The sequence below is a fragment of the Phyllopteryx taeniolatus genome, chromosome 4 (genome assembly GCF_024500385.1).
Source record: "Phyllopteryx taeniolatus isolate TA_2022b chromosome 4, UOR_Ptae_1.2, whole genome shotgun sequence".
In the NCBI taxonomy this organism is placed as follows: Eukaryota; Metazoa; Chordata; class Actinopteri; order Syngnathiformes; family Syngnathidae; genus Phyllopteryx; species Phyllopteryx taeniolatus.
In genome coordinates this window covers 6,371,856-6,386,080 of record NC_084505.1, presented here as the reverse complement: position 1 = coordinate 6,386,080, position 14,225 = coordinate 6,371,856, and the positions used below count along the sequence as shown (strand labels likewise).

The 14,225-nt window shown below is 44.9% G+C and overlaps 1 protein-coding gene across 29 annotated transcripts in view; it reads left to right on the top strand.

The window, feature by feature from the left end:
- The window catches only part of rims1b (regulating synaptic membrane exocytosis 1b), a 146,735-nt gene that overhangs the window by 54,722 nt on the left and 77,788 nt on the right, over positions 1 to 14,225 (top strand). For all 29 annotated transcript variants that reach the window (XR_009788359.1, XM_061772160.1, XM_061772163.1 and 26 more), the window contains exon 2: positions 5,297 to 5,510. Coding sequence is in view for 28 of the 29 variants with exons in the window: in XM_061772160.1 (XP_061628144.1) it covers positions 5,297 to 5,510 (214 nt within the window). In the remaining variant the exon portion in view is untranslated. The remainder of the gene's footprint in view (positions 1 to 5,296; positions 5,511 to 14,225) is intronic.

Genomic DNA, 14,225 nt, shown 5'->3' with positions numbered 1-14,225 from the left:
TGTAGTTGACTACGGCGAATGTCAACCTGTATTTGATTGACAGGTTTACATGGAGACTTTTTGTCATTCTGATTGTAATCATTCCGATTTAAGATCTCTGGACAACTGTTTACATGTGACATGATCTATTCCAATCGGGAGTATACATGTGACAAAAAGAACTTACAAGTAGTTAAAACAGGATCTCTGTCGCCTACGAGCTCCGTCAGGAGCCGCCATATTTACCCCATGCATAAACGATGACGTCGGCACGGTGACCGACTGTTTAGCACATCTGCCTCACAGTTCTGGGGACCGGGGTTCAAATCCTGGCCCCGCCTGTGTGGAGTTTGCATGTTCTCTGCATGTTTCCTCCCACATCCCAAAAACATGCGTGGTAGGTGGATTGAAGACTCTAAATTGCCCGTAGTTGTGAATGTGAGCGCAAATGGTTGTTTGTTTTTTGTTCCTTGCGATTAGCTGGCGACCGATTCAGGGTGTACCCCGCCTCCCGCCCAAAGATAGCTGGGATAGGCTCCAGCAGCCCGCAACTATAGTGAGAATAAGCGGAAAAGAAAATGGATGGATGGATGGATAAATTATGACATCACCGCACATTTACAGACAGAGCTTTTCCCAGCTCTTTTCCGAATGAAGGTTCACATGGCAAAAATTTACTTCTGATTGGTTTGGCAAAAGGAATATTCCGCCCCTGTGAAACCGAATGAAATTCCATTCGGATTTGGCCTGTTTATTCTGATTGAGGCATCTATGTGGAGCATTTTAAACCGCATATTCTAAACCGATTATAATCGGAATAGAAGACTATAGAAGAATAGAGGAACCAAGCTGTTTTTGCAGCTCTTTATTCTTTATTTTAGACCTAGGGGTAGCCATATCACAGAGTAAAAAATGGTGTCAATGCACCATTTTGTGGCCAGTTCACATTTAGATTTAGATTTTACAGAGATGCTCATTTAAAGGACCTAATTAGCAAAATGTATGGCCAAAATGGTTTATTGTTTGGAAAAAGGGAAAAGAATGGTGAGTATTTTTTCAAAAATGAAAAATTATCAAGCTAAACTATTCAAATTTAGACATATGTAAACCCATAATGTAGTTTTAAAAATATTAGAATTGGTTGCCAACATGATTTTTTATAAAATAGAATTACACAATTTTACTAGAAACACCATTTCTCTGGAACACTTCTTTGTTACTTTGAACCATTTTTTTTTTAACTTTGCATTTTGATTCTACCGCAAATCTGCCTTTTTTTGTGTATAAATTATTATTATTATTTTTTTTTAGACTACACCTCCTCCCCTGCCTCGTTTCTCCTGCTTCCCTGCATTTCGGTCCACCTTTTGCCACCACACCACAAATTCCATGAAAAAGATGAAGCCAAATTTTTAAACTTACTAAATACTTTGACTTGCAGTCTTGTAAGGGTTCACCACGACAACCTCAGAAAATTCTTCCATTGGCGTCACACAGCTGCTGCGTGCTTTGATCGACATGGTGGGTTCTGTTCAGTGCGACTTTCATCCATACAATGAGAATCACACGCAATGTGCCCCCCAGTTGCCAAGAGGTGAATCGATTTATAGGATTTGCTAAATTGATATTGGATTTCAGAGGGGAATATTGTGATGCATTGATCAGTTGATATTTCTGCCCACCATTACTACTTTGAGTAATTTTTTTTCCAGTGCTGATGCATGCGTTATGCTTTGTTTTGGGTGTGATGCATTGTTTTATCCAAAAAATGAAGGCCAAAGTCCTCCTGGATTTTTGTGGTTCGGACTGTTATTAATTAATTAATTTTTTGATTCTCTTGCGGCACGGTGGGTGACTGGTTAGCACATCTGCCTCACAGTTCTGAGGAGAGAGGTTCAAATCCTGACCCCACCTGTGTGGCGTTTGCATGTTCTCCCCGTGTCATGGACGGCAATCCCGTAAGGGCAGATCCCAAAAAAGAAACTCTAGGAAAGAGGTCCGAGCAATTTTAATTCAATGACAGAGAATGTGATGGCGAGACATACGAAACTAAATGGACTCACCACCAGAGAGAATCAAAAACGCAGGGAGACAAGACAAAAGGTCCGTGCGGTATAATCATATAGAACCTAAATTTTGACAGCGGTCAGAACGGCGGCAAAAACGAGTAAATATTCCGACGCCCACACACTGTCACGGTGCCCCCTAAAAAGGCTGATGATTACAATGCATGACAGGTGCGTCACCGATGTCAACGCCCACCTTCGCTCACCCAGACACTGCAACACAAAGAAAAACAATTTGAAACACAGGGCCATGACACCCTGGCCCCGCCTGTGTGGAGTTTGCATGTTCTCCCCGTGCCTGCGTGGGTTTTCTCCGGGCACTCCGGTTTCCTCCCACATCCCAAAAACATGCATGGTAGGTTAATTGAAGACTCTAAAAGTTGCCCGTAGGTGTGAATGCGAGTGCGAACGGTTGTTTGTTTCTATGTGCCCTGCGATTCACCGGCAACCAGTTCAGGGTGTACCCTGCCTCCTGCCCGAAGTAAGCTGGGATAGGCTCCAGCAGTCCCGTGACCCGCTTGAGGAGTATTGGTTCAGAAAAGATTTTTGATTTTCTCTCTCTGCCTAAAATCTCATCTCAACAGCCAATTTTACCAGTTCTTTTTAAAAAAAATTACCAATTTTATTATTGGACTAACTTTGTTTATGTTTTTGTACATTTTAAATGAATGTTTACAGAATTTCTAAAGTTAGTGTGAGAGATCAGTTAACGAGTTTGTCTTTTTCCACAGAGCAAACTGAAAAAGGCAAGAAATCTCTCTTCCACGATATTCTTAGTAATTGTGCATGTTTCTAATATTAATATGGTATACTAACTAGGCCTGTCACAATAACACATGTTTAGAACGATATAATTTCCCAAAAACTGCTATGATAAACGATAGTATGATTGTTTTTTTACCCCTCGGAAATCGTGAAAAATATGACCCACCTTTGAGCTGCAGGACTGTGTGGTTTGTCCTCTGAAGGTGCTGGAGACAAGCCCTTCACTTGTCAATCAAATTTTTTCACTGTAGTCAACTACTGGCTGAATAATAGGGGTGTCTCGATTCGATCTTTGAGAACGGAAATCGATCCAATTTCAGCAAATAAACGAGTCAGATCAGACTGGCTCTAAAATCTCAGATTTTACCACTCTTATACAAGCATTTCATGGTCTGCTCCAGCACTGCTATCCAGCATTGCCCGGACAGCATGCAGAGCCCAGTGATCACAATAATAGGTGGTTTCAGGTGCTACCATAGTAGCAAGGACTAAGGGTGAATGTTGCCTGCTTAAAGTTGTTTATTGACACAGCAGTTGACGTTTACTGTAAAACTCAACACAAATAATTTAATGTTCCAAAATATCACAGACTTAATTTTTTTCATAGTTTTGTTCACAAAAATCGCTATCTCAAAGCTAACACATATTGGATGAAAAACACCTTTGACAAGTGAACAAAATTTGCATTGAACACGTGGCACTTATGCCTCTCAAAATAAGAAATATTGCTACACAAACGTTGTAAGAGCACTTACAAACAGACAATATAATACTTCCTGGCGTATATTCTTAAATTTTTGTTGAAAAAACAAGTTATATAAACAATTTTCAATCGTGACTTACTTTGTTACTGTAAGAGTGTATCTCATTGCATTCATCACACTGCCACTCATAGCCATGCACATCAGGAACAGCGATCCCAACAATGAAGGCACACACAGAGAGAGCTAAGCACCTCGAGACTCACAACATGATTCATATCTGCCACGATATTCTCAATAAAATTAAACCCCAGTTGCTTCAAGAAGTTCAAAATTGTATTGCCGCACATGTGGCGAAAGCAAATGGATGTGAACTCCCATGCATCCTCGAGGACCCTACTGAGGGTGTGGAGCTGGTCCATTGTTCCACGGCCAGGACGAAAACCACACTGCTCCTCCTGAATCTGAGATTCAACTTCCCGACGGACCCTCCTCTCCAGCACCCCTGAATAGACCTTACCAGGGAGGCTGAGGAGTGTGATCCCCCTGTAGTTGGAACACACCCTCCGGTCCCCCTTCTTAAAAAGGCGGACCACCCCATTCTGTCAGTCCAGAGGCACTGTCCCTGATGTTGCAGAGGCGTGTCAACCAGGACACCCCCACAACACCCAGAGCCTTTCGGAACTCCGGGTGAGTCTCATCCACCCCCAGGGCCTTGCCACCGAGGAGCTTTTTAACCACCTCTGTGACCTCAACCCCAGTGATAGGAGAGCCCGCCTCAGAGATCCCAGATTCTGCGTCCTCATGGGAAGGCGTGTTGGTGGAATTGAGGAGGTCTTTGAAGTATTCTCCTCACCTACTCACAATGTCTCGAGTCGAGGTCAGCAGCGCCCCATCCCCACTATACACAGTGTTGATGGTGCAATGCTTCCCCCTCTTGAGACGCCAGATGGTAGACCAGAATTTCGTCGAAGCCGTCAGGAAGTCTTTCTCCATGGCCTCACCGAACTTCTCCCACGCTCGAGTTTTTGCCTCAGTGACAACCAAAGCTCCATTCCGCTTCCAGCCGGTACGTATTAGCTACCTCAGGAGTCCCATAGGCCAAAAAGGCCCGATAGGACTCTTTCTTCAGCTTGACGGCATCCCTCACCGCTGGTGTCCACCAACGGGTTCAGGGTTGCCGCCACGATAGGCACCGACTACCTTACGGCCACAGCTACGGTCGGCCGGCTCAGCAATGGAGGCGTGGAAGATGGTCCACTCGGACCATGTTCCTGTTCAGCTCGCGTAAACATTTTTGAAATGCCAGAAACAAAAATGATAAGCAATGCATTTTTTCAACTTCTGAATGATCTCAGGACTGACTTGGAGCCAGTCACCGATAACAAAATTCCTTTCAAATTTCCTTGCATCTGTGTAATGTCTGTGTCTTCTACTAACACTTCCAATTTCATCCAAATGTTCCATGATTGAAAACTATCAGCACTACCTAAACAATCTTTTAAATACAAGGGTACCATCACGTTTCCACCTGTTTCCACCAGTGCACACAATCTGTTAGAGTGAGTGAGCATTAAATTTAACACCTGCTATTTGGGATCTTAGTGAATCATAGGTTCATGCTCCAGAGTGAAACTGAGCAAAAGTCTCAGTTAATTGGTTGTTTTTGGGCAAATCATTCACTTATTCCTAAAAAAAATATCACTTTTATTTATGAGGATGTTTTGACAGTTATCTCTGTTTCGTTTGTCGAATGTACCAAAAGTTCCTCTCCTTTTCTCACAGAACACTGCACCAGCAGTTTGAGAGCTATAAACAGGAGGTGCGGCGCATCGGCGCGGAGACACGGCGTCAGCAGACACAGCAGAAGGATGACGCACCCACCTGTGGCATCTGCCGTAAGACCAAGTTTGCGGATGGCTGTGGTCACCTGTGCTCCTACTGCCAAACCAAATTCTGTGCCCGTTGTGGGGGCCGAGTCTCCCTGCGCTCCAACAATGTGAGAATACAAAATCTCTCTTTTATCGCTTTCAGACTCCCACTCACATACTCATCATTTCTGCTTTAGCTGCTGTTCAGTTGTGAGTTTAGCATCTGCTTCTTTGTTTCCTAGTCACACTTTGGCGAGACCAAAGGGTATTGGAGAAATGTCTTGGGATCACTACAACAATTGCCATTAGGCTCATTCGTTTTTGGGAATGGTTATAAAACTGAAAAACTGAACCTCAATTGAATGCAAAAGCTCACATATTAATGCATCACATCTGTGTTTTTCTGTCTCTTGCATTTTCCCATCATGCAAGCATGTAAGGCAGTGGATAATCCCACAAGCTGTGTGTCCAAACGAAACACAGGACAGTATGAGAGTGATGGCTGCACAGTTTTACAAAAACAACAAAATAAGAACAAAAATCAAAACAAAACACAGACGTAATTCGAAATAAGGTTCAACAGAGGGCTGCCAATGTTTATTTTACCTGAGGGAAACTGGTTGAACGTAATGTGCCGGATTCGCAGTTGTTCGATATATTATTTGGACAGACTTTCAACTTTTAAAGTTTAGATTAGATGTTATGTTGCTTTTTCGACTATATTCAATGTAATAAGAAAGATCAGTTTAATTTGATCAGACTTTAAAACTTTAGAAATACCTGCACGTACAGTCTGAACCAATTCAGCCACAACTCATGACATTGCACAACTTTCTGTCTTTTCACATCCATACATCAAGTAAACGTGAATGTAGGAGGGAGAATAATTACAGAGTTCTGGACCTCAATAGCCTCATAATTGTTTACGGCCACTTTGGGATCATGAAATGGCTCAAAAGAAATAAACAGACAGTTATTATTGTTTCCATAGCCTTCTGTATGTCATGTATGAACTGAAATAAAACAGTCAAGACAATTTTTACTGTTAAGATGAATCAGCAGGGCATCAGTACTTACAGCATGCATGTTCATGCTATTTCAAAGACCTGCGCTTCTTCCATTCAATCTGAGGACTCCTCCTTGGTGTAGATGGCCATGAGACTTACCCTATGCCTGCTGGTGCCCAATCTGCTCAGGATCCAACCAACCGAACTAGCCTTGAGTCACACTGTGACCAAATGTAGGCTGAGCTGGAAGACTGGTCAGATTAGCGGAGAGATTTAGTTGTTTCTGTCTTCAGGCTCAGGTGTAATGAGCCTGAAGACAGAAAGAGGAGGCGAAATGTGGTGGTCCCCTACCTGGCTGCTTTGTCAGAGAAACTTTCTCCAAACATGATATACAAATGTATTTCAATCCGACGAACACCCTCATACAAAAACTGGTTCATCCCAAGGACAAAATCCCAAGAAGCAAACTCAGCAATGTTGTTTAGGTGGTGCAATGCAGGAGTGCAGCGATCTCTGCATCGGAAAGATGAAGCAACCACTTCATGGCGCAGCATCGATGGCCGGCTTCTTTAAGTCCAGAATCAGCGGTTCATTTGCATCTAAAGAATAATGGACATTCCTTCGAAGACAATAACCTCCAAATTCTGGATAGGGAATGCCCCTGGTTTGAAAGAGCCATCTCCCATATGCTTAAGTCAGAAAAGGCGCGCACCTCTGCACTTTTCTAACAGTGCCCATTCCGCCATTCACTTAATTGTATCATTTGCACACCTGGCCATTTAGAGCAAGGCGCAACCCAGAAGTGTGGGCGTTCCCTCTCATATCTGGCAGAGCGCGTGTTCTCTCAAAGACTTAAGTCTATTTCCTCATCTGCACTTCTTAGGCATGTAGTAAGTCAAGTGTCGCGGAAAAGTGAAACATCCTATTGTATGTTTTGATTCAGTTAACTGCTCCCGTGCTCCGACTGCCGGCGACGGTCCGCCAGGCATGGTGGCTGACTTGCGCTGATGTTACTGGAGACATCTGGCCCACTCACAGAGTGCCCAACGGCAGTTCAAAACGTGTTCAGTTATGAGCACAGTATTGTGATTTCCGATTGAATTACTTTTATTGGATATTTAAAATACATAATACAAAAAAACAGGCTCCGTTAAAATAGCCTGTTACATGAGCAGTGCACACATCTCACTGGCGATGATTAACTTATGCGCTACATGAGTTAATTTCACGTTTAAATTGTAACATATTTCCCAAATGGATTTCTATGGCATTCTTGTGTCTCAGGAAAACTCCATGATCTGGTAATTCCAGCGAACCTTAGACTTCAATGAATCAGACCTTTTGCGTTGGTGCGCACATATTCGCCTGGTATGCATGGTGGGTGTGTCAGAAGTAATTACGGAAGAATCAGCGCACCTTGACAGCGTACAAGCCAGGCGCGTAAAATGTAGACTTATGCAACAAGGGGAGAATATGGCCCCAAGAGCAGGAAGGGGAGAGGTCTTATCACTTTGCTTGCACTGGCGGCTCAAAAAAAAACAGCTCATACTTCTGCTGGAATGTCTAAGCGGTTTGGAAACCGTGACATTTTAAAACTGCCGTATATCTTGAAACTGGTTATCCATGGCGGCACGGTGGCCGACTGGTTAGAGCGTCAGCCTCACAGTTCTGAGGACCCGGGTTCAATCCCCGGCCCCGCCTGTGTGGAGTTTGCATGTTCTCCCCGTGCCTGCGTGGGTTTTCTCCGGGCACTCCGGTTTCCTCCCACATCCCAAAAACATGCATGAATTGGAGACTCTAAATTGCCCGTAGGCATGACTGTGAGCGTGAATGGTTGTTTGTTTCTATGTGCCCTGCGATTGGCTGGCAACCAGTTCAGGGTGTACCCCGCCTCCTGCCCGATGACAGCTGGGATAGGCTCCAGCACGCCCGCGACCCTAGTGAGGAGAAGCGGCTCAGAAAATGGATGGATGGATGGATGGTTATCCATGTATATTAGCTAATATACTACTTAATCTGCTCATCTGCTTGAGTACTTAATTGCTCAAAAAATTATATTTACAATAAAACATGTAGGCGGCACAGTGGGCGACTGGTTAGAGCGTCTGCCTCACAGTTCTGAGGAGTGGGGTTCAATCCCAGGTCCCGCCTGGGTGGAGTTTGCATGTTCTCCCTGTGCCTGCGTGGGTTTTCTCCGGGCACTCCGGTTTCCTCCCACATCCCCAAAACATGCATGGTAGGTTAATTGACAACGCTAAATTGCCCTTAGGTGTGAATGTGAGTGCGAATGGTTGTTGGTTTGTATGTGCCCTGCGATTGCCTGGCAACCAATTCAGGGTGTGCCCCGCCTCCTGCCCGATGATAGATGGGATAGGCTCCAGCAGTCCCATGACCCGCTTGAGGAGAAGCGGCTCAGAAAATGGATGGATGGATAAATCATGTATATCTTTGTTCCTCTTTTTATGCCAGTGAGTCATAGTGACAGACAGAACAAATGATTGGTCTTCTATTAGATGGCAGGAAGTAAATACAGTAATTAATGTATCCACTTTTTGTGACATTTTTGTTTGTTGGTGTGCCGTGAGATTTTTCAATTGTAAAATATGTTCCTTGGCTCCATAAAGGTTGAAAATCACTGCTCTAGTCAGATCGTGTATTCTAAACTGTCAGGTCAAACCAACATTACATGACAGAAATAATGGGTGCTAACTTACTGTAATTAAATTACTTTATTGCAATTAAATTACTTCACCCACACCGAAACTTTACAGCATGATTCGACAGAACGGCGGCATGTTTACGTACAACCGTACTAGCTTGCTAGGCTACATATCGTTTTTGTTTCCTGCTTGCGAGCCGTATCGTATTAAAAGTACGTGAACATACCTCAAGCAAGCCTTAAACGAACGTCCTCTCCTGTCCTGAGCACCGGTGACCATCAACACACATTTCCCCCCATTTTGTTTTTATAATACAGTCGTTTTGCGCCGCTCTTGTTGTCGTCACCATGGTAACGAGTGTATCCGGTCGTATTTGAGTTGACAGGGTAAAGCCCAATGATCGTAAAAAACGGGATGCGGTGGTATCGGAATACAAGATTTTATTGCAGTAGTCTGACAGTGCAATCGTGAAAGAGCTAATTTGTCTTGTAGTTTGATCCGGGCATTGCGTGTTGTCTGTCTCAGACATGTTGTCTGTTCCACACCGCCGACATGTTTTTTTTTTTTTGTAATAACTTTATTGGCCGTCAGATATTTCCAATACTACATCAAAAGACATGCGACAAGGCTAAAAAGTAAAGTAAATAATAAGCTTTTGGATTCAAATATACTGTGCACGCAGTGACGCGGAGTAAATGTCTTTTGCGGAGCCGATCAATGACATCATTGATCGGATCGGTGAATTATGACATTAAAGCCAATTAGCATAAAATGCTAAATATCGGCCGATACCAATCACCCCGATAAAATCGGTGTAAAGTATATTGGTCATTTCACTTTTTGTCTTCAAGGAAAGTAATGTGGTGAACACTATCAGTGCTCGGGCGTTAGCACCTCTATTTGACCAACCCACACTGACAATATATATTCTTTTATTAGGTCAGATGATGGTCTACAGCAGGCACTGATTTAGCTCTTAGCTGAGTCTGAAATGATTGGAATGAGTGTTATCGTGACCCTTCCCATGTCAGACATCATCCCAGAGAGTTCAGGTATCGGGAGGCCTTCTTCACAAGTGAGAGTAACAGAATTACTGAAGCAGAATGGTGTGGTATCGTCAATAATGTGGGTTGTATGGCTCTCTTAAGGTGCTCAAAAGAGGAGCCTTTCCTCTTTGTAAGCTACCCTGATTCGGTGATTTGGGTATCTGATTAGAATGCCTGTTGGATGGCTCCCATAAGAGGTGCTTACTTACCAACCGGGAGGCGATTCCGAGGTTGACCAAGAACTGCTTTGCTTGTGGAGTCGATTAGGTGATGCAGAAGTGTGTGAGTGATAATTTGAAGATGCAGAATAAATTATTTTAGTTACGTGTTGAAACTGTGACTGTTTCAATTTTTTTTAGAGGTTGGTTTGTGGAGGTTTGAAGTTTGGCAAAATAGGTCTGAAAATGTGCATGCAGACACCTGTATGCTTGCTGTGCTTTGTGAACACTGAATTGACTGATAACATATCTCAAAAATAATTTAATGAAAAAATCTTTAATTTACCATCATGCATTCATCCATCCATGGATCTGTCCATGCATTCTTCCATCCGTCTATCCTTCCATCGATCTTCCACTTACCAAGGGTCGGGTGGAGGGGGCAGCAGCCGAAACAGATTTCCGGACCAGACTTCCCTCTGCCCACCTCTTCCCAGTGAATACTGAGGGATTCCCATTCCAGCCAAGAGACATTGTCTCTGCAGTGTGTTGGGTTTTCCTTGGTGGGGAGTGCCTGGAACACCTCACCAGGGAGGCATCCGGGAGGCATTGTAACCAGATGCACCACCCCACCACTTCATCTGGCTCCTTTTACTGTGGAGGAGCAGTGGCTCTACGATGAGCCCCTGATAACCATGATTCTCACCCTATCGCTGAGGCCTGGTACACACAAGGATTTTTTAAACCTAGAATTTTTTTTTAATGTTACTGACCCCAGTGCCCCACACATGGAGATAAAAATAAGGAATTTAACAGTTTATCATACAGTGTGTGCTGTTCTCCAATAATCTAAACACAGCACACCACATACTGTACAAAAAGATTCTGTTCCACCACCAATCATAAGTCTAGTGCTCCAAGAAGGAATGTCGCTTGATCAAACATGATCTAACAAAAAATAAGAAACAGCAACAGCCGGGAAAAACGAGCCACAACCTGAAAGAGGACAGGAGAGGAATGCTGTTCGTTTTAGGGGGAAAAAAAGACTGCTAAAAATCTTGGAAACAGGGGTAAAGCAGACTTTATATTCTCCAGAGATGTTAAATAAGCACTTGAGGGCTTTCCACAACTCCACAAGCTGGTCCTCCAATTTCTGAGGTCGACCGGACTTTGTGTTTCATGTCGGACATGTTTTTTTTTTTATTTAGGGCTGTTTAATTCTTCTTCACTCTGGACGCCTTTTTTTTGGTCCTGTACAGCTGTTAGGTCAAGCAGAAAGGAAGATCTGTATCCCCTTTATGCCAGAACTGTTTTACCACTATGGTTCTTTGTATTTTGATGAATTTTTATTAAAAAATTCAGTTGGACAGAACAAAGTTTTAAAGGGGCGTGACAGAAAAACAACAGGGAGAGAATGAAACGATAACTAAATAATATAGGAAGAGAAGACAACAAAAGACAGGACATTACCTTTAAGAAAGATGAGAAAAATAAATCATTATATGCCTAGTAAAATGACACATTAGATTCGAGTGTTGTATGGGCAGTAGTGCTAAACCTGGTGAAGGAAGGACCGGACAATATCGGACAGGACTGGACAGGACAAGGACCGGAGGGGAAGCATGCACAACAGAGGCAGTGGACCTGGTTGTACAACTGCAGTGTGGTGGGAGTGGCTACGTAAATTCTAAACATTGATGGAAACAGAGTGCAAGTGAGGGGAAACCCAGGAAGTTTGCATAGTTATGAGTTGTTTATCGCAATGAGTGCGTGGCCCCACACCAAGCGAATAATTCCCAGAAGTGAGTATCTGAGGACACATGCAAGTGAAGTGACACTGTCTCGCATACACAATAACCTTCAGAGGTGACCTGTCCTTGCTGAGCCTGCACCGCGGGGGCTGAGGACACCACCCCACCCACCCGAGAGGTGGGGTCGGGCCCAGGAGCCCACCCGAGAGCAGCCTGGTGGACGGGACACCACCCACACTGAGGGACCCATGGTGGTCCACCGGCCCCACTGAGGCGCCCCAAAACCCAAATCCACCCCACCGCCCAACGCACACCGCCACCACCACTCTCCCCACCCCCAGGAGAGCGAGATGCCCTCCACCAACTCGCAAGACCCGCCAATGTAGCCAGTCCCCGCCCAGCCAGAGGGCGAGACAGTGTCCCCTATTAGGTAGAAAGGATAGCAGATAGGGATGCCCAACAGAGGAACAATAAGGTGGGTAAGGGGGGCTGGAGAGCAGCCATGAGAGAGTAGCCCCCACCCCGAGCAGCCATCCAGCCAGAGGGCCCAGGAGCCCAAGAAACCCACCTCCCCCCCTGTTGCTATGGCTGCCAGGTCCCCGACTGGCAGTCATTGGCCCTACCCCGTGAATAAGTGGCCCTTGAGTGGTGTACTGCTTTAAAATCTGGAGTGGCCCATGAGAATGGGGGTGAGGGTAGGGCTGTCGGACACTGTTGACCCGCAGCCAAATTCCCCGAACCCAAATACCACCGTCCCCCAGAGATCAGTTTATCTATAGTGCATTAAAAAAGGGGATGGGTGTGTGTGATGCATTAAAAGACCTGGGGGGCAGGCAAGGCGTAGCTAAGCGTCTAGACTGGGAACCAGCACTGACATACTGAATCCCGGTCCGACGCCCACATCCCCCTGACCCTGCACCAGCCCCCCAAGAAACCCTAAGTATGTGTGCGTGCCCAGATGTTATTGGTGAATAAGTATGTACAGTGGCTCCTGCAGGTCGGGCCCATCGGGGGGAACAACCACGTGGAGAGAGGACCGTCAAACCCAGCCCCACAGTACCACCGCCCCCGGAACACCCCCCACTCCATCCCAGTCAGCGCCCACTAGCCGCCCCAGAGTGCAGGAGGTGGATTCGTCCCCAGAGTCTGGTCACTTATTGATTGGCTACCTGATTCTGATTCTGTTGCATGTCAGAATTCACAAAATCATGACTCATGAGTTGTAGGCTTTCCCTGCATGCGAAGATATTTGGTCGTAACTATTGAACACATTTAATATTTACGATTGTCAGCCTGACTCGTTTCAGTCCTACGAGTCAGTGCAAATCAGAATCAGAATCATCTTTATTTGCCAAGTATGTCCAAAACACACAAGGAATTTGTCTCCGGTAGTTGGAGCCGCTCTAGTACAACAGACAGTCAATTTACAGAACACTTTGGAGACATAAAGACATTGACAAAAAACAATTGTGCAAAAAGATGCAGAGTCCTCTAGCACTTAGAGCAGTTCGAATGGCTAATATCGCAATAGTCCGGTGCAATGACGACCATTGTGCAAAGGGCACTGAGACTTCAAGGAGTGTATGCGGTTTAAAGTGACGAGTAGTGCGATAATCTGGGACAATGGTTGTGCAAATGTTACAGATACTCCTCAATCAGTGTGCAAATGGAGCAGATGCTACTCTGGCATGAGTGGCCAGTATATGCAAATAGTGCAGCACGGCGAGACAACTACAGTGAGTGCACGAGTAATACATAATTGGCCCCACAGAAATGTGACAACGAACTCAAGTCAAAAAATTGCCAGCTTGTTGTAATGGAATTATAAATTAGCTGTTTAAGAAGTTGATTGCAAGAGGGAAGAAGCTGTTGGAATGTCTACTAGTTCTAGTTTGCATTGATCGGTAGCGCCTACCTGAGGGAAGGAGCTGGAAGAGCTGATGACCGGGGTGGGGAGGGTCCGAGAGGATTTTGCATGCCCTTGTCTTAGTTCTGGCAGCGTGCAAGTCCTCAAGGGTGGGTAGGGGGGTACTGACAATCCTTTCAGCAGTTTTGATTGTCCGTTGCAGTCGGAGTTTGTCCTTTTTTGTAGCAGCACCAAACCAGACTGTGATGGAAGAACACAGTACTGATTCAATGACTGCTGTGTAGAACTGCCTCAAGAGCTCCGGTGGCAGGCCGTGCTTTCTCAGAAGCCACAGGAAGTACATCCTCTGCTGGG